Here is an 18,446-nt window from a genome sequence, read left to right as displayed (position 1 = left end):
CAAAGCTCACATGAACCGACAGTGGGACATGGTATGTGGTGATAAAAAATGTTTCCAAAAGAATACAGTTTGCTATATACCATAACGAAGAGTTTTTCAATGTATAGGTTATCATCACTGACGAAAACAAGTTCAATTTGGATGGTCCTGATGATTCCAACGGGTACTGGTGTGATTTACAGAAGAAGGAACAGTACTTTTCAACCAGGAATTTTGGTAGAGGCTCGTGCATGGTTTTGGCGGGATTCTGCGCAACCGGAAAGCTCAAAATAGCTTTCACACCATTCAAGGATTACACACATGTTCTGGAATCCTATCTTATACCGTTTTTTCGTGGATATCGTCACAAAAAATACGCATTCCAGCAAAACAATGCTTCATACCAGCAAGTAAACTAAGCAATGGATTAAGGACCAAACACTTAATTTTTTGTATTGGCCGACTCGCTCTCCAGACTAGAATCCTGTTGGAAATCTTAGGAGGAATCCTTGTACGCAGAATCTACACTGAGGGAAAACGGTACACCACGATTGAAGAATTCAATGTCGCAATTTCGGAAAAATGGAAAAATATCGAGAAATCCGTTCAGCAGAATTTCGTAAACAGTATTCCAGCACGAATTTTCAAGGTTATTAGTCAAAATAGTAAGGTTACCAATTATTGACATGTAAATCAGTAAGTAAACCGCAAACCAATCGTTTTGAATTTTTCATTGATAATACTTATGAATTCTGAAGTGGTCTTATAGAAACTGGACAGTTGAAATGATCATATTTAAGCACAATAAATAAACAAACAGCTCTTTTGAACGAAATTGACGTTAAATATACTTTGTTCTAAGCTAACTGTTTTTATTCTAAGCTAACTGTTTGCAACGAAATAGAATCAGGGTGGTCTTATAGAAGTTGGACAGAGTGTAGGCTCTATTTTTGCCGATAATATCCTTCAACTAGACAGATCATTGTAATTTACATGATTATGCGTGTAGGCCAAAAAACAACAAAAATGCGTTTTCCCTACACTAATGATGTTGGTGATTACGTCTCCCATGCAAACATGGGCAGTGTTGTTCTTATCATATCCCATAGTATTCAGGAATAAGTACTATTTTAAGCTCGCAATAAATCAAGAGCACCTTTTCCAGACATTTCATTAAATTTCTTCCAAACCTTTTTGATTTCATCCGATAACAACTGAAACTACAGCTGGAGAAGTTTTGGCTATTATGTAAATACAAATGTAAATATGTAAATACTAACACTACAGACAGAGCAACCTGGTGATTAGGTCTAGCTATGCGAACAAATGTTCATTGAAATGATTGATTATCCGCATAAATAGACGCAAACGTTTTCCAATTGGAAAAAAAATGTTTGAGTCCGCAAAATCTCCTAGGCCCTCTTTTTGCCGACAATATCCTTCAACTGGACGGATAATTTCATTGCAAATTTGCATGGTTACGCTTGTAGGCAAAAAAACAACAAAATTGCGTTTTCCCAACACTAGGTACACTAGGAACTGGTACAAATTGGTGCCCCGTGGGTAATTTGGTACCCACCCGGATCTCCGGCGGTAATGAGCGCACTCTGGTGGTGAATAAAAGAAGTGTTCTAGTAATGTAGTAACAAACGTCAAATGCCCCCGGTTCTATTTTTTTAAATATACACTCAAAAGAATTAGATCAAATAGAAATTGACCAAATTTTGATCATTCCACCTTTTTGTTTCTAAGGAAAGGGCAGGTTTTTGAAATAATGCATAGCAGCACAGTTCCAACAATACATTGCCGGACCTGCATATCGATGATTTCTTGGTTCTCGATAGCGGCGATTTTCGTCCTGAGCGGGGATGCTTCCAACTGAATTACCTCCGCTTCACTGCTTGTACCGCTGTTGACGAAGGCGCTACCCCTGTCATAACTGGGTCTTGCCTGAAGTTCGGAAGTTGGTATCATTCATTCATATTCACTCACGTAATTTCATTCCACTCCACGATTCCACTCCGCAAGCCGGTTCTGACATCCGCATCGTTTTCTGCTTTCCGGCCTTCGACGAATACGGAGCATTTGAGCTGATTCTCCGGAAGTTTCCCCAGTTCGAATTCGACACCCAGTTTGCTTCATGGATTCCAAGCTCTGTTACCGTTCGTGGGTCACGGACTCTGGGTTGCCAAATGAACTTTTCAGTTTACTCACCGAGTCGTCGAACCTCACCTTGTTTGAGCGATTCGGTAGGATGTAAGATGAAATTTCACCATAACTTTATCGTCGAGGGGAAGGATATCTTTGGCGAATAAATCCTTGTAACGCACTTAGTAATCAGCAAATGTGACGTTTGTTCCGGCTCGTGCCTAACTTCGAGAATGTTACTCGTCAACGAATCGAGGATTTGTTCCAGCTGTTTCAAAGATGTCTGTTACTGCACCTGCTGTTGCAGTGACTTATTTGCTCTTGCATCTGAGTATTTAGTGGATCCCCCCATAGCATGGGGGGGGGGGGGGGTGGTATGAAATGGACAGTCACATCCATATTCACATCCAATGCATGATGGAAAGTGAAGGAAGGAATATAGAACTCATTTTTATATTGCTTTCTCTTTTTGTTCTATTTCAGTTGCTGGGCGCACAAACACTGAGAGAGTGAAATTATTCCTCTCGCGAGCGATAAACCTCTACGCTTCGTATGTTATGAACCTGTCCATATCCCCCCCCACTACATGTCCATTATACCCGCACCGATAAAAATGTTCTACTTTTCGGCTTGTTTTAATTTCAGTAAAAAACATGGAAAACATATTTTTATAAAACATTTGGTCAATTTCGAAAACCAGTATATTGAACTGTAAGAAACTGCTTTTAAATTTTTGAAAACATGAGTTTCCAAAGATACAATTGAAGTTTTCCTTAACATGTCCGTCTTACCACCATCTCCCCAACATGATTTTTGGATTTCGTCGACTAAATCTCTCATATGTGTTTTGATTTTACTCACAGAAATACCAAATTTTCCAAACGTGCTTTAACCCTTTGCGGTCGTATTAAATTTGGCATGGGTATCGTACTGGTCGGAATTATTTTTCCTTGAAAAAGCATTGACACATGCAAGATTATGAAAAGTAAACTTTTTTTTTCTTTTTTTTTGTGAACTATATATATGGTCGGTTTGAAGACAGAGCGGACCAAGTCGCAAAATCAAAATTTTCAGGTTATCGATTGCATTACGTTAAGCATTTTGTAAGCTGCATTCCACATTTATCAGATTTGGAGAATCATGCGTAATGCAGGAATAACTTATCGAAATCGTTTTGAACGCTTAATTAAAACCCCTCATAGCATCAAACCTCAAACTCGTTTTTCTCGAAATCATTAAAATGTCACATGGTCCGGTCTGAGTTAACACCAATGAAAATGATCTTCACGAATTTCAAAAAGCTACTCCATAAAAAAAAATGCTCACCACCTCGAAAAAACACCCTATACAAAATATCAGCTCAATCGGACTTAAGGAAGAGTGGCGCAAATATATTACATAGGGTATATTATCGTGCAAATCAACATTTCGTAGCAAGTTCCGAATGAAAAATCAGGATAACTATTTATATTGGCACCCAAAGCCATACTTTTCGTTTCGTACTCCAAAAAAACGTCTCCCATGCAAACATGGGCAGTGTTGTTCTTATCATATCCCATAGTATTCAGGAATAAGTACTATTTTCCAGAACGTCCCAGAACGTCGATTTTTGACAAAACAAAATTTTCGAGATGACACTAGATATCGACGTTTCATGCAATTTCAAGACATTTGGCATAATCTTTTTTTTCGAAAACCCCGATTCCCCCCTTGGGTGATTTTTTGATTTTCAAAAAACTCAAACTTTGACCGCTTTGCGCCACTCTTCCTTAAGTCCGATTGAGCTAAAATTCGGCATTGGGTGTTTTTTCGAGGTGGTGAACATTTTGCATAGGGTAACTTTTTGAAATTTTAGAGTCGATTTTCTCCCATACATTCATTGGAACCCTAATGTATACGTATTAACTACTTCAACATTATTTGAACCAGTAGTTACTCAAATAATGATTTCTGCGTATGCGAAATCAGATGAACGAAGATTTTGTCGCTTGAGACACTTATGCGATTATTCAAATAACATGAGACATTTATGTAAACAGTAGTTCTGCTACTTATGAATAATCTTTTCCATCACACCAAAGTGTGGCTAAGTTATGCTGTTATGATTTTTGTCCCACATTCCTATGCATTCAACGCACTGTGTGTTGTTTTGTGTGGGTAACTACTATATTTGATACTGAGTACCGTTATCTATTACTTATGGGAGCACCGTATTGATTCGTGAACAGGTTCACTAGACATCAAGCTTCGTTAAGGAAAAGCATAAAATGAAATTTGGTTGAGTAAAATATGAGATAAGCATGGTTTCTTGCTGTGGTGGCTGAGAGCAGACAAACGACCAGAACGGTAAAAAAATGTATGGTGGCTGAGAGCAGACAAATGACCACAAAGAGTTAAAGTCCGGTACCAGTGCAAAGTTTTAACACGTAAAATCTGTTTATTGCAAATTTGTTACGAATTTGGCCCTGGGGTAAGAATGTTTGTAAAATATTCTGCTGACGCATGGTTTCTTCCACAACATACCTTTTTTCCATAACATAGATCTTTCCAGTCCTATGTGAGCTCATGACGGACCATTTCATGGCAGAAGTGAGGTTTGGCTCCTTCACTGGTCGACAGAGAGAGTGGCAAATTTAGCAATGACTGCGATTTCGCACTTTTTTTTTAAATGTTTTAACTTGGTATCAAATATGATCCATTGTTTGATGTCTTTGCGCTTTCTCGTCTTTGTTCTTAGCTGAAGGCCGTTGATGTTCTGCAACAGATTTGTTAAATTTCTTGATAATTATATTCTGATTAGAGTCTACCGTTACCGCAAAATAGAGCAAAGTAGAGAGCAAAAGCATGAGCATCCGTAGTGAATAGGTGGATATTCCGTGCTTTTTTCGGCTCATCTGGTAAGTTCATATTATTGTATGTTCAACTTATTGTATGCATCCGTTGATATGTCACGGAATAAAGTCTGGATGGAATTTTGATACCACATGTGAAAATATTGGAACCCAACCGGTACCTCCGGTACCTCGAAAGCATGGAATCAAAATCATAATTACTTTCAATCCTGTGTCGTAATTATTCGTCGCTCCCGCTTCTCTCCATTATCAGTGAATTCGCACCGAGCTGTCCCGCAGTCGATCGTGTGCAATCATCATTGCGAAGCTTTCTGTGCAAAACAGTTCTGTGCCATCGCCAGCGAAGGAAAGGTGTTCTAGGCCCTCTACTCCTCAGCTCGCTTCTCCCGAAGCATTGTGTGCGGCTGTTCGGACGCGGAGAATCCCGGGAAGGAATTAATTCCAGCCGGGTAATCAAAGTGCAGCCACTTGTGCATAGACATCGAAACGGAGCGCAACTACCCGCCAATTCGATCGCGCCGCTGCAATGGAGGGGTGTTTCAGTCCGATAAACGACCAAATTAGTTTCGCGAACACTCCCTATTAAAGATCTCTGGGAACAAAAAGGGGAAAGAACATATCAGAACATATCGTGTGGCAGTTGTGTTCCATGCGGATCCGGTTCGGTTGATCTTTGCTTTATTCGCGCCAGTTGCCTCCTGTCTGTCGATTGGTTTTCGAGCGGTTAGTCAGTGATCAGGACAAGAGAAATATACAAAAGCAAACAATTCACAGTGATATCAGAGAAAAAAAGCAGATTTCTAAATTTGGTGAATTGTTGTTAATCCGAAAAACAAGTGCAAGAGAGACGATGTCGTCTGTTATGGAGATGAGCAAGATGCCGACCGAGAGCAGCCGGTCCAAGATGTTCCTGCGGAGCAACTCGTTCCAGAAGTTGTGCTCACTGGCGCATCCCATGCGGCTGAAAGGTATGCTATATGGTTATAGTTATGGTTAGCCTGTTCTGGCGTAATAAGCGTGTTAATGCATAACCTGGGGTGGACGCGCACCTACAGAGTAGTTATTATTGGCCGTTGAAGGGCTTCTGAGCTATTGATTTTCGCTTTGCACTTGTTGCACTGATTACGGGTTTGCGACCGACCGGAAGAACTTTCTTCTGATAGCAAGCGCAGTTTCTAGGGAACGGGACGATAAAAAGTGCTAGTCAAAACAGTTTTTCATTATCTGCAGTTCAATCGCTGATAAGTGGGAGAATGTTAATTCAGGAGATCACTGGCCCGCCACGCGGGGGTCAAAGATGCGTTTAGAAAGCAAATAACGTTGGACTCGTTGCCGTGCTAAGATGGTGTAATTTGGATTATGGAGATAAGAGATAATGGCGAAAATTAATCATTGGTTCAAGTTGACATGGTAATAGCTGCCTAAAATAAACTTGAAGTCTGGAGCATAATTTGTGGGATTTAGGATGTGTTGTGTAAGACAAAAAATGTGATTTTGTTGAAGCTTGACTACAGTCATATTGATTGCGGGCACATTTTCAAGGTACAATCAATGTTTTTGATGATTCCGATGGATCAGAAAATGCAAATGATTTTTCAATTTAGCTGTTTGTTGCGTCTCTGCCGAATAAATTTTATATGAGGTTTATGTAAGTTCATGTTCATATTAAAGAGATTGAAAGATGAATACTATTTTTTTATCTCGTTTATTTATTTATTAGGCTCATTAGCATTTTAGCTGTAACAGAGCCGGGTTTTAAGTGTGTACATGTACATATGTTTATGTTTCTATAAATTGTAAATTACACAGTAGTTAGTAGTAGCTATTTAGGCGCTAAGTTTTCTGTTCCATTACATTATGGTAAATTACAGAGTAGTAGCCATTTAGGCGTAAGCGTATTCTATCTGTTCTTCCATTGTTCAGCAGACCGGACAGCGTATTGGTATTGATCATTGTTGGGTTATTTATAGAACAGCAGCCCGATGTTTCTTGCAGAGCAGAGCAGTTGTATGGATGAATCGATCTTTGTTCCACCGTGGATCGATTTCCATCGCTGATGATGGTTGCGTGGACGTAGTTATTCTATAACAACACAAAGATGGTCAATTGAGGGCCCTGAGTTTGAACTCACGATCGATCGCTTGGTAAGCGAACGCGTAACCAAGTGGCTACGAAGACCCCCTAAGATGAATACTTGTTAGGTGCTTATAAGCAGTGTCTTAGAATATCAACAAATATTCACGAGTAACGAATATGATTTTATTTCTATTTAACTATTTTCACCGTGAACGAATTCTCATGATTTGCATACCAATCGAATCGGAAATTCTCTAAGATTTGTTTGATATGCTATACATTACAATTCGCTAATCTCTAAACGGTTTAAATTCATGAAAACTGGAAGAACTTCCTTTTTTCCCATACATTTGTTCTGCCGATTTGTGTGCTAAGCCTACCCGTATTTCGAATGCTTATAACTCGAACATTTCTTAACAGATCGGAAAGATGTTTGCGTAAATTGATAGGAAATATTTCTGCGCGTTTATCACAATTAATAAAATATTATTTTTCATTAGATGAACAATTGAATAACTGTGAAATGTCAAGCGTTGTCTAAACGCCCTAACTGCCAAGTTTTGATTGGCCCGATTTACGGTTTCCCCAACACTGACTTCGAAAACGATGTACCTGTGGAAATCCGCTCTGTCAATATACATTCAAGTCGGGGGTATTTCTGTTCCCACCGAGCTGTGTTCCCTAACACGAACTTCCAAATTAATATGCCTGGGGGAATCCGCTTTGCAAATACATGCAAGTCGGGGGTATTTTATGGTGTTGAGTACTTTTGTACTCGCTTGTCGTTTGTGCAGACCAGAATATGTTCCCTTAAAACGTACTTTTAAACTGAGAAGCGTAAATGTAAAATACAATGATCGTTTGACAATTCTTCTGTTCATATATTTTGGTAGTTCTAGACATCATATCAAGCGTAGAAGGATGTTCATCAAATTAATTTGTAACGAAGAACATAATCTTACAAAAATTTCGATGCATCCTCAAATAATATTCGAAGTGGTAAACAAGTGGATTGCATAATATAATTGCATATTTCTACGTCGAAAATATTCAGTCGTGTCCTAGATACAACCCCTTAAAATTTTTTTCAGCTTGAAACACACTGCCCTCATTATCTATATAAATAAAAATGTAAGGCAAAATCTGTTGGTAAGCGGAAACCCCGAAGAAGGGATGGTCCGATTTTAGCCTCCTGTATTTTGTTGTATTCGTCTCTTCCCGTAGAAAAATCGGAAAAAAGGAAGGTCGAAAAATCGGAAAATTGAATTCCCACATGTTCGGAAATTACATCATAATAAGCGTTGTTAGTTCCATTCAATATTTACGCTATCGAATTTGATCTTTGTTCGTAAGTGGAAATGGATTTTCAGGCGAAATAACGCATTTCCATATCTTAAATCTATAAATAAAAATGGAAGGCCAAATGTGTTGGTAAGCGCAAAACCCGAGGAAGGAATGGTTCAATTTGAGTCATCTATACTTCGTTGTATTCGTCTCTTCCCGTAGATCAATATAGCGTAGAGAAAAATATGAAAATTCGGAAAATTGAATTCACATATGTTCTTCAATTAGCTAAGCGTTGTTGGTCCATTTGATGTTGGCGCTAACGAAATAAATTGATTTTTGTTCGAAGGTGGAAAAGGATTTTCAGACGGAATAACGCATTCCTATATCTTCTATTTATATAAACCAAAATGGAAGGCCAAATGTGTTGGTGTGCCCTAAACCCGAGGAAGGAATGGTCCGATTAGAGCTGTCTTAATTTTGTAATATTCTCTGTATCAAACATGTATTCCATGCAATGGAGAAACATATTATTTCCAAATAATATGTTTCTCCATCTTGAACGACAATTGTGTCTGAAAATAATTTTATATTATAAGGACGAATTTTTGTAGAAGTACTAGACAATTTATAGTAAAAGGAAATTGTAAAGGGTCAAAGGGTAATCAATCAATGAAGAGTTCAGTGATTGGACTCACTAACGTTCACTTAGTAAGAAAACGTGGATGTTTGAAAGTATTCAAATCAAAAAATCTATTTTGGGCGGTGTGCGACTTACCTCGTGCAGTGTCGGTGAAAGAGTGGAGAATCATATATGGAGTACCGGATATTCGGCTCGTGTGCATGTGTGTGTGTATGCGTTGAAGCGTTACCCGATTAACGGCTGTGTACTGTTGCGCTTGCGGTGGTGGATAAGGGTACTAACCCGTTATAGGTCAAGCCCCAAGTTAAGCTATCTTGAAATTGTGTTTTATATGCCACACAGGCGGGACGAAGTTCGTCGGGTCAGCTAGTATTGATGACAATAACAAACATGTTAAAAATAAACAACAGCTGATATTCATATGGCTAAAATGAAATTCAATTCTGGCATCTCGAATAATCAAGATGCAAATGACACTGGGTGGAAAAATTGGAAAAACTTCGAAACATATTGAAGAACAAAAGTTCATTTGCTCATATTCACTGGTTGTCTGGATCGGTCATTTTGGTTTTCGTTTGGAATATATAGGTTTTCGATGCAACCTAGCCCGAAAATCTATGCATTTGAGCTTAGCTAAGATGATTTCTTTCAACACTGCTTATAAGTACTATAGGTACTTATAGGTACTTACTTGTATTGAATCAGAGACGATTCACTCTGATGTATTGCGATTTTTGGTACAAATTTGACGTTTTACTTCCAAAAAACACAGGCTTTAGTCGATTTAGTTCATGTTACATAGTGCGTTCTAAATCTTTAGGCCAAAGCGTTTGACGGATCAGTTTTCTATTCTTATCATTCATGGATAAAAGGAAACGGTTGAAAATGATATTATTTGTCTGCTTCAGTGAAAAATCCTGTATAAATCGAATTCTCCATATGGTCCTTATTCAGGCTTTGAATATTCGCTGGTACTGACATATTTAATGCTGTATTAACAAATTGAAAAAGTTACAACGGATAACTTGTCTATTCCAATCCATCTTAAAACATCATTTGTTCAAATTCTCCAAAATAAGTGCTCGTTTGCTAACATGCCGGGGTTTCGGGTTCGATTCCCGTTCTGGTCGGGGGAATTTTTCGTCAAAAAAATGTCCTCCGTCTTTGCACTGTGGTCACGCGTATTCTAGAGCTTGCCACTCAGAATGCATTCAAGGCGTGCTATTTGGCATAGAAATCTCGAGTAAATACTAATGAAAATGACGCAAGCAATACATGTTTGCGTCATGATCATTAATCTTAGACTACAATAATTTCGGAAAAAATCTAATCAATTGCTTTCCTCTTGCATTCAGAACTGTTTTTTTTTTAATGTTTACGGAGCATGGAACTTTTGTGCATTCGAATGTAGCGCAAGCAGAGTTTTTGAAAATATACTAGGAGAAAACTCTTAAAACTCCAGCTGTATGGCACCCGCCATGTTTTTGGTGCCAACGTTTGAGATGTCAAAAGTATTTGTTTTGTTCAAAACAGTGATGCGCGTTGACGGCATTGAGCTTCGTTTACTAGTTTAGGGGAGCGTCATAAAATAGCTGATTTTCGGTCGGAGTGAACTTTTTAAAAATTAAAATTATGAATGAAAATTAGCTTTTCCACATCAAATACTAAATTCTGTTTAAATTAAAAACATTTTTGCTTGCAGGTGGGGAAAAAGTCTCATCAATTGAATATAGGCTACCCAAAATCAAAATCAATATGGCGTAATTAGTTTACCAACATATCATTTGCGAGGATTGAAATCGTTGAAATCACGGAGATAGCCCTGCTTTATTTCTAACTGCATGAGCGATTTTCATGTTTCGGTTTCACATGGAGGTGTTCACATTTAACATGGAGTTTAAAGTTAGCCACTATTCGACTATATAACCGGACCTAGTTGTAAACAACAGTAATTGACAGAACCAAAATGTCAGTGAACCGCAGCAATATTGGGTACACTGGTAATATGAGGGATTTGACGTTTTAGTCATACCCCTGAATTTTCCACCATCTGACATATCGTGATGTCGATGATGAACTTTTACAGCAGCGGGATAGTGAGATAGGCGGTGACGGTAGGTAGAGTGAGATAGCGATAATCGTGTCATACACCTGTAAAATTCTAAGACAAGACGTGACAACTGGCTTCTTACTCTTCTTTCTGCATTTTCGTCGACCAAGTGCTAGATAACAGGAAAGCGAGATGTGAAGGTTGCCAAATGTTATAAAATTTTGGAAGATTATTTTCCAATGAAAAACATGTGTTCTTCGTATCATGTACTTTCTGAGCTGCACCATTTTTGTGTGTTAATTCTTCAACCGAATGTCACATATTTCAAACAATAAGTACTTTCCTGTTATTTTGGTATGCAAAAAAATTAAATGTGAAGAGATAAAGAAAACTAGTAAACGTAGATTTGATAGTAGAAGTATATGTTGAAATACATGAATTAAATTCATAGTTCATTTTATTTATCAAGAGATTATAGGCCTTACCGTTTACACTTCACGATGAAATCGAAATGAACGACGCGCCATTAAATTTAGTTTCACGAGTTAAAGAAAATTATGGGTTTTCAGGTAGAATGAACCCTTTTCAAATAGAAATTATGAATAAAAATTAAATTTTCCGTATCAAATTATTGTGAATGTGAATGTGAATGGAAAACTTTGCTTTCTTCATTTGGTGAAATAATCTCGTACATAAATTGTATTTGAATATAATTTTATATTATAATGATAAGTTTTAGTGAGATTATCGGAAAGTGTATAGAAAATAGGTCAAGTTAAGGAAAGAAAGACGTGCTTCAAGTAAATAAATAAAGCCAAGTAAAAATTTTTATTCAGATTTTGGCAATTTAAAAGTGCCTTCGGACTGAGTAGTAAGGCTTGTTAAAAACTAATTTCGTATCCAGATGTCGGCACCGTATCGTTGTTATTTGTTATTTGATCCTAATTTTATTGCTAACAGCTTTACTGTTGGAAAATAATTGAATGTTCTTCTCTGCTAGGCCGCTGCTATTATGCTATGCTAGATGGCAAGAGAATCACAAAAAGATGTAGGGTGGAAATTCCGATGCAATGTTTCCCTCTCTTCAGGAACTGAGCACCGGACGTAACAGAAACGAATATATACAAAGAATCCATAATAGAAAATTTCGCTAAAATGAAATGTGAATGCAACTATTATTCAATTTTGAATGTATTTGACAACACTGTGAAAATGTTGGGAATCCCATTTTTGTATATTTATCTTTGTCAATTGTTTTCCTCATCAACCAATCAGAAGCCGAGTTGCAAGTGGTCCGAGTTTGACAGAAGAAGTGGTCCGGAATCGGCCCCCTATTGTCATGTCTCGTCTCAGGTAATATTCACTTTTCGCTAGGGCTGTTCTCAATGCAATGCGTTTAACAATTTTAAGATATTTCGATCATAATCCAATCACAACAGAACGCAGAATGACGCTCAAGCTTGGATGTAAAACTAGGATAATTACAGCTCTTGTGGCGGAAACTTTGAATGAGAATGAGATCGCTTCCTAACACTTCCAATTCTCCCAGGATTGAGGTTGCTCAATAAGCACCAGTGTTGTCGATCACTGGATAAATTAGTGTGTTCAAAGCAACTGCGAAAAATTGTATTACATGCTGTGGAAAACCGTAAAATCGGAAATGGTAACTAAAGCGTTTGATGAAGCTCAACATATTATTTGCTCTATGGATTGTATTATGATGATCAACGAAGGTTAGTTTCGAATCTAGGACCACGCCTAAGTCTCTTATTCGTTGACATCTATTGATGGGTTGATTTCCCAGCTTAACACCATTGTTCAAGTGTGTTCTTCTTCTTGTGAAAGTCATCAAAGTGCTTTTCCTAACATTGAGCTGTAATAAACTCTTAGTGCACCATTTGTAAAACATGTCAACATCATTTTTGAATGTTTGAAAGTCTTCTTCATTCTTTATTTCCATATACAGCTTCATATCATCTGCGTAGATAAGTGCCTTAACACTGTTAAGAAAAACGCAAACGCCATTAAAAAATAAAATAAACAAAAGTGGCCCCAAATGAGAGCCTTGAGGAACTCCGGATGTAACAAACATGGTTTTGAAACTTTCCCATCAAATCTTACCATTTGCAGCAGGTCGGAAAGCAGCTTTAAATTGGTAAAATTTGAATGAAAATTTTTACTTTGTTTTATTTGATTACTTAAAACACGTGTCACTGAACCTTACTTGACCATTTCTACATTTTTTGTCATTCGTTTTTTTTGTTTGCCTGTAGTGAATCGCATATACGTTTGAAAATAGTTGCTCTAGATTAGCGGTACTCTACCTTTTCTTCATAGGGGCCACAAACACGTGCTAGTCATGGTGTCGCGGGTCGCAAAAAAATATATGAAGAAGGGTGATGTCCAGTACACAACCGCATCATTGAAATAGAACTACGAAATTATTGCCGGCGAGAACAAACATTAAAGAAATTTATTATTTTTCTCGTTGGCTGGCTTCAGTGATCAATATCTCGCGTAATATCGATCATAAAATTTCAAGTTTAGGCTCGTTGTAAAGGTGGTATTTCACACGAAAAGAATTCTTTCGTTGTTTTTAAACGATTTTATTTAGCTTGCCCTGTAATCTGCTTGTATGTTTGTATGTTTGTAACTTGTTTGTCTGTAGCGCTGACCCACATTAATAGAATTTTGACCCCCTTCCTGTTGACCGATTGATCTGAAATTTGGAACACACCTTTATCTCTGTAGTCATTATAAAACTGCGTATTTAATGATCTTGAAAATTCAAGATGGCGGCCGCTACAAAATGGTGGATCACATATTTTCTCAAAACCTCATCGATATTGGTTTTCCAAAACCCCATCAATAAGGGTATCAAATGAAAGTGCTTGACTAGTAGAACACAGTTATTTATGAAAATACAAATCCAAGATGGCTGCCACTACAAAATGACAGACTATATATTGTCTCAAAACCTCATGTTTGTATTGTGTATTATTGTATGAGATAGAGTGAGAAGAAATGTGTTCTACGAGAGGAAAGATTGACAGCTTTTCCAGAGAGGAAATATGAGTAAGAGAAGCACATCGCCGATCGCCGAACCCATCAGAAAGAGCTTTTACTGCTGAGTTATACAAAAGAGAATGTAGATGAGGAGAGTAAATTTTTCCGGGAGTTACGCGAGAATTCATACATATTGAATGGTTGATTGTTTTTCCCAACCCGTGATCGTGATTCGTTAAAAGTGAGTCATAAATCATAGATCGCGAAACGTAAAGGGTTTACGTTGATCATCAACAGTGTATTTGAGTAGGTAGTAAATCGAGTAAAGTTAATGCGTATTTCAAAGTTCTTAAATTCCTTGTTTACATAAATTTAAATTCCTTAAATACATCAGTTTAACTAATTCATAATTTTTTAACTATGCAGATGGAGTTCGTCAAAGAGTACGCACGATGAATTACGGTATAAAGTTCCAATCTTATCGGTTTTACTGAAATTCTCTTGGTTACCTTCTTAGATTTGCCAAAGTTAAATCAACGCCGTCGCGATTGGAATTTTATAAATAATATGTGTAATGGTTTACGATTTCTATATTTCTGCTCTTATTAGTGTCACAGGTATTATCTCGGTTACCTTCTTAGGTTTCCCAATGATAGTTATAATATTCAGCCGATCCAACGAATACTACAAGTTTTCCTTGTCAGGTTACCTGAAGATGTTCTCTGTCGCGTGTTGAAAGGAATTTTTAGGAATTTCGTTTCGTCGAGTAGTCGGTAGTCGCGTTTACATAATCACACCACTTACCTCAGTGAATCCTGAATCTTACCTTTCCGCACTAACAACTATCCCCTCCATGGTAAACGCTAGGGAACCACGCTATAGAGGCGATCCTTCTGGCCTTCGGGCAGCGAATGTCATACTAAGATTCCTTCCCTTCCCCTGGTGACTGTAAGGACGTGGCCGGCGTCGTTATTGACCATTTAAAGCTCGACTCACCGAAGATTGCACAACGAGAATGATTTGCTAGTCCCAAGCGTCATTCTGTGTGTTCTTTGTACAATTTGGTTGGTTCAGGTCAATCACGGAGAGCAACTACGAATTGTACAGTCTATTAAGCTCAAGCTCCTAGGTCGTTTAGAAAATCGATTCGTCAAGACAGATTTTTTTCTAAAAATCGTCCAATCCTATATTAGCACTATTGTACCGGATGCCTCTCACGCAACGTGACTGATGCACCACGAGGCCGAAGCTTGACTTCTGCACTCAGATTTAACATCAGAGTATCAGTTAAAATCTGTGTACAGACGTCTTTACGTTGTGTAGTTATCTTTTGTTTAGATTGCCTAAACTAAACAAAGCACTTTAATGAAAACACACCGCCTAATCTGCTAATTGCACCGTGGTGCACGTTTCCTATTTCAAGCGGCTTTTGAAAATCCATATTAGATCATACAGCCGATCATAGCAGAGTTTGACCTGCATATTTTTGCAAGGGCATAATTTTTCACGTTTTGAAAGACGAAGAATCCCCATCGAATTAGTAATGTGAATTTTGTTGTCCTATCGGGTAAATGTTATGCCACTCATCAAATGTTTGCTTTCTTAGCAAAATTCTGCGGGTCATGTTCCAAGGCTCGCGATAAAGACTGTTAAAATTGCATACGTCTTATCACGACTCTCGTGTGCATCAAAGTGCTCCCCACATATACAAAACACACCTCATCGAGCATCGGGCCCAAATGCGAAATCAATTGCCCAGATGACGTGAGAGAGATGGTTCTGTATCAACAACAATAAATTTTGCACAGCTTTATATAATATTGTTTTACTTTTTTTTCTTCCTGCTTCTCCGGCCCCATCCAGGTTTCAAATCAAACAAAGAAGCTTTACGGTCAGTCTTCGAAGCGCTCGTTGTCACGACACGTGGTGTCATCCAGACAGTCACGTACCGCGTTCTGTGTGTCCTGTTTCTGACGCCATTTACCCGACTGGTGAGCCGTCCACTGAGCCTCGTTTCCGGTGAGGATGGCAAAATCAACACTGTTAGGGTATGATGATGTGCCATCTTTTTTTCCCGCGAGAAGGAGTAACACTCATGTTCGTTTAAATCTTTCCACAGTTGTTCCTCAAGCTGACATTGTCTGCGATCATAACCACCGATAGGGCTGCTAAGGTGATTTTCAATGATGGCAGCAGCAAGGATCCGCTGGTGGACGATGAGACCTTTGAGGAACCGAGCAAACCCGCGGACGCCGCTGTCCAAACAGAAACCACTGTGGACAAACCGGATGTTCCGTTGGAGGAGTTCTTCGCCTGCAATGATATCAGTTCGTCATCGACACAGGAACGTGGTCGCAGATTTCACGATTCTTGGCCCCACTCCACAACAACAGCTCAGGAGGATGCAGCCAAACAGAGTAGTGTTTCGTTCTATCTGATGGTCCACGGCTGTGTGCTGTTTTGTTTTGGCCAGCTATCAGCGCTCGTTTATTTGCTCACAATGGCACCGCGGATCCCTCCGGGGCTGATATTTCTTATTTTGGCATTCGGCTGTATCGGATATGTTATGACGAGGGTAAGTCAAAACAGAAACCAAAAGCTCACTCGTTGATAATGGTGTGTGAAGATTATTTGAGATTTTTCCCTCTTATTATAACGGTGAAACACGCGTTGCGTAATTGACACAATTTATTTTTAAAAGCTGTCTGACTGTATGTTTTTGGTTGGCACATATCTTTTTTCTGTCCGCGTATTTTTGTTGAATTGTCTATTTTAAACTTAAGTATAAACCCAACAAGTGCATACATTCTATGTGATAACGTTGTTATGTGTACTAAGTGTGTTTTTAGCGATGAATTATTCGTACACTCTGTCCAACTTCTATAAGACCACCCTGATTATCAATGAAAAATTCAAAATGATCGGTTTACGGTTTACTTACTGAATTACATGTCAATAATTGGTAACCTTGCCATTTCGGCTAATAACCTGAAAAATTCGTGTTGGAATACTATTTACGAAATGATGCTGAACGAATTTCTAGATATTTTTCCATGTTCCCCCTAAGATTTTTTTTTTTTTTTATATAAATTCGTTTATTTTTACAGGCTCAGTTACATAAGTTTAAAGGAGCCGAAATCTTAAATATATTTTTAAAACTATATATATGAACAATTTTCTTAAATCTATGGTTAGTAATGTGGGAAACCGATTACTCGTGGTGGACTCGAGATTAAAAGGGTGACATTTTCTCAGGAAAAGGATGGGGTATAAGGAAATTATTACAATGTTGATAATCACACACACTCAATTCTTAAATCTATTCGTACATCAGTTGTGAATTTACATTTCATTCTTCTGTTTATAGCAAGCGGACCAATTACTCACAAAGGAAGAAATGGAGGGTATAAGGATATAAGGATAATCACACACGAACATCGATAGATTTAAGGAAAACATATATTTGGGACATGTAATCAAGGTCTAACCGAGCCAACACATCTCTCACCGGCACATTGGGCTGCCTTCCTCTAGCCCGAAGGGAGTTCTCTAAATTCGATCTGGCAACAAGATACACCTCACACGACCAAACAACGTGTTCGATGTCGTGGTAACCTCGGCCACAAACGCAGATATTGCTGCCGGCCAGATTGAAACGAAAGAGTAGCGCGTCTAACGAACAGTGATTGGACATGAGTCGGGAGAAGGTGCGAATAAAGTCCCGACTCAAGTCCAGACTTTTGAACCATGGTTTGAGGCTAACCTTAGGGATAATCGAGTGAAGTCACCGGCCCAATTCATCTTCGTTCCATTTGCGTTGCCAGTTAGCGATGGTATTTCTACGGACTAAAGAGTAAAATTCATTGAAGGCGATTTGACGCTGATAAATATCGCCTTCAATCGCACCTACCTTTGCTAATGAGTCAGCCCTCTCATTACCCGGAATTGAGCAATGAGAAGGGACCCACACAAAGGTAATGACATAACAGCGTCTGGATAAAGCACTCAAAATTTTTCGTATTCTCTCAAGGAAGTACGGCGAGTGCTTTTCCGGCCTCACTGAACGGATAGCTTCGACAGAGCTAAGACTATCCGTTACAATGTAATAGTGTTCAACAGGTCGTGAGGCGACGCTGTCCAGCGCCCAATGAATTGCTGCCAATTCAGCAATATACACTGAGCAAGGATTCTGAAGACTGTGTGAGGTGCTAAAAAATTCGTTGAACACTCCAAATCCTGTGGACTCATTTATAGTGGACCCATCAGTAAAGTACATATTATCACAATTGATACCCCTATATTTTTCATCGAAGATCGTTGGAGCGATCCTCGATCGTTGGTAATCTGAATATCCATGAATATCTTGCTTCATGGACAGATCAAAATGCACAGAGGAATTGATGTAGTC

At 38.5% G+C, this 18,446-nt stretch overlaps 1 protein-coding gene across 1 annotated transcript in view; it reads left to right on the top strand.

Annotated features, from left to right (window-relative positions):
- Nucleotides 1-5,280: 5,280 nt before the first annotated feature.
- Nucleotides 5,281-18,446, top strand: part of LOC129764601 (uncharacterized) — a 37,744-nt gene continuing 24,578 nt past the window's right edge. The window contains exons 1-3 of the mRNA XM_055763829.1: nucleotides 5,281-5,947; nucleotides 15,902-16,086; nucleotides 16,158-16,613. Of these exons, the coding sequence (XP_055619804.1) occupies nucleotides 5,830-5,947; nucleotides 15,902-16,086; nucleotides 16,158-16,613 (759 nt within the window). The 5' untranslated portion in view covers nucleotides 5,281-5,829. The remainder of the gene's footprint in view (nucleotides 5,948-15,901; nucleotides 16,087-16,157; nucleotides 16,614-18,446) is intronic.

The sequence above is a fragment of the Toxorhynchites rutilus genome, chromosome 2 (assembly GCF_029784135.1).
Source record: "Toxorhynchites rutilus septentrionalis strain SRP chromosome 2, ASM2978413v1, whole genome shotgun sequence".
Classification (NCBI taxonomy): domain Eukaryota; kingdom Metazoa; phylum Arthropoda; class Insecta; order Diptera; family Culicidae; genus Toxorhynchites; species Toxorhynchites rutilus.
Note: the sequence above shows the minus strand (reverse complement) of the source record. Positions and strands in the feature narration are given on the sequence as shown.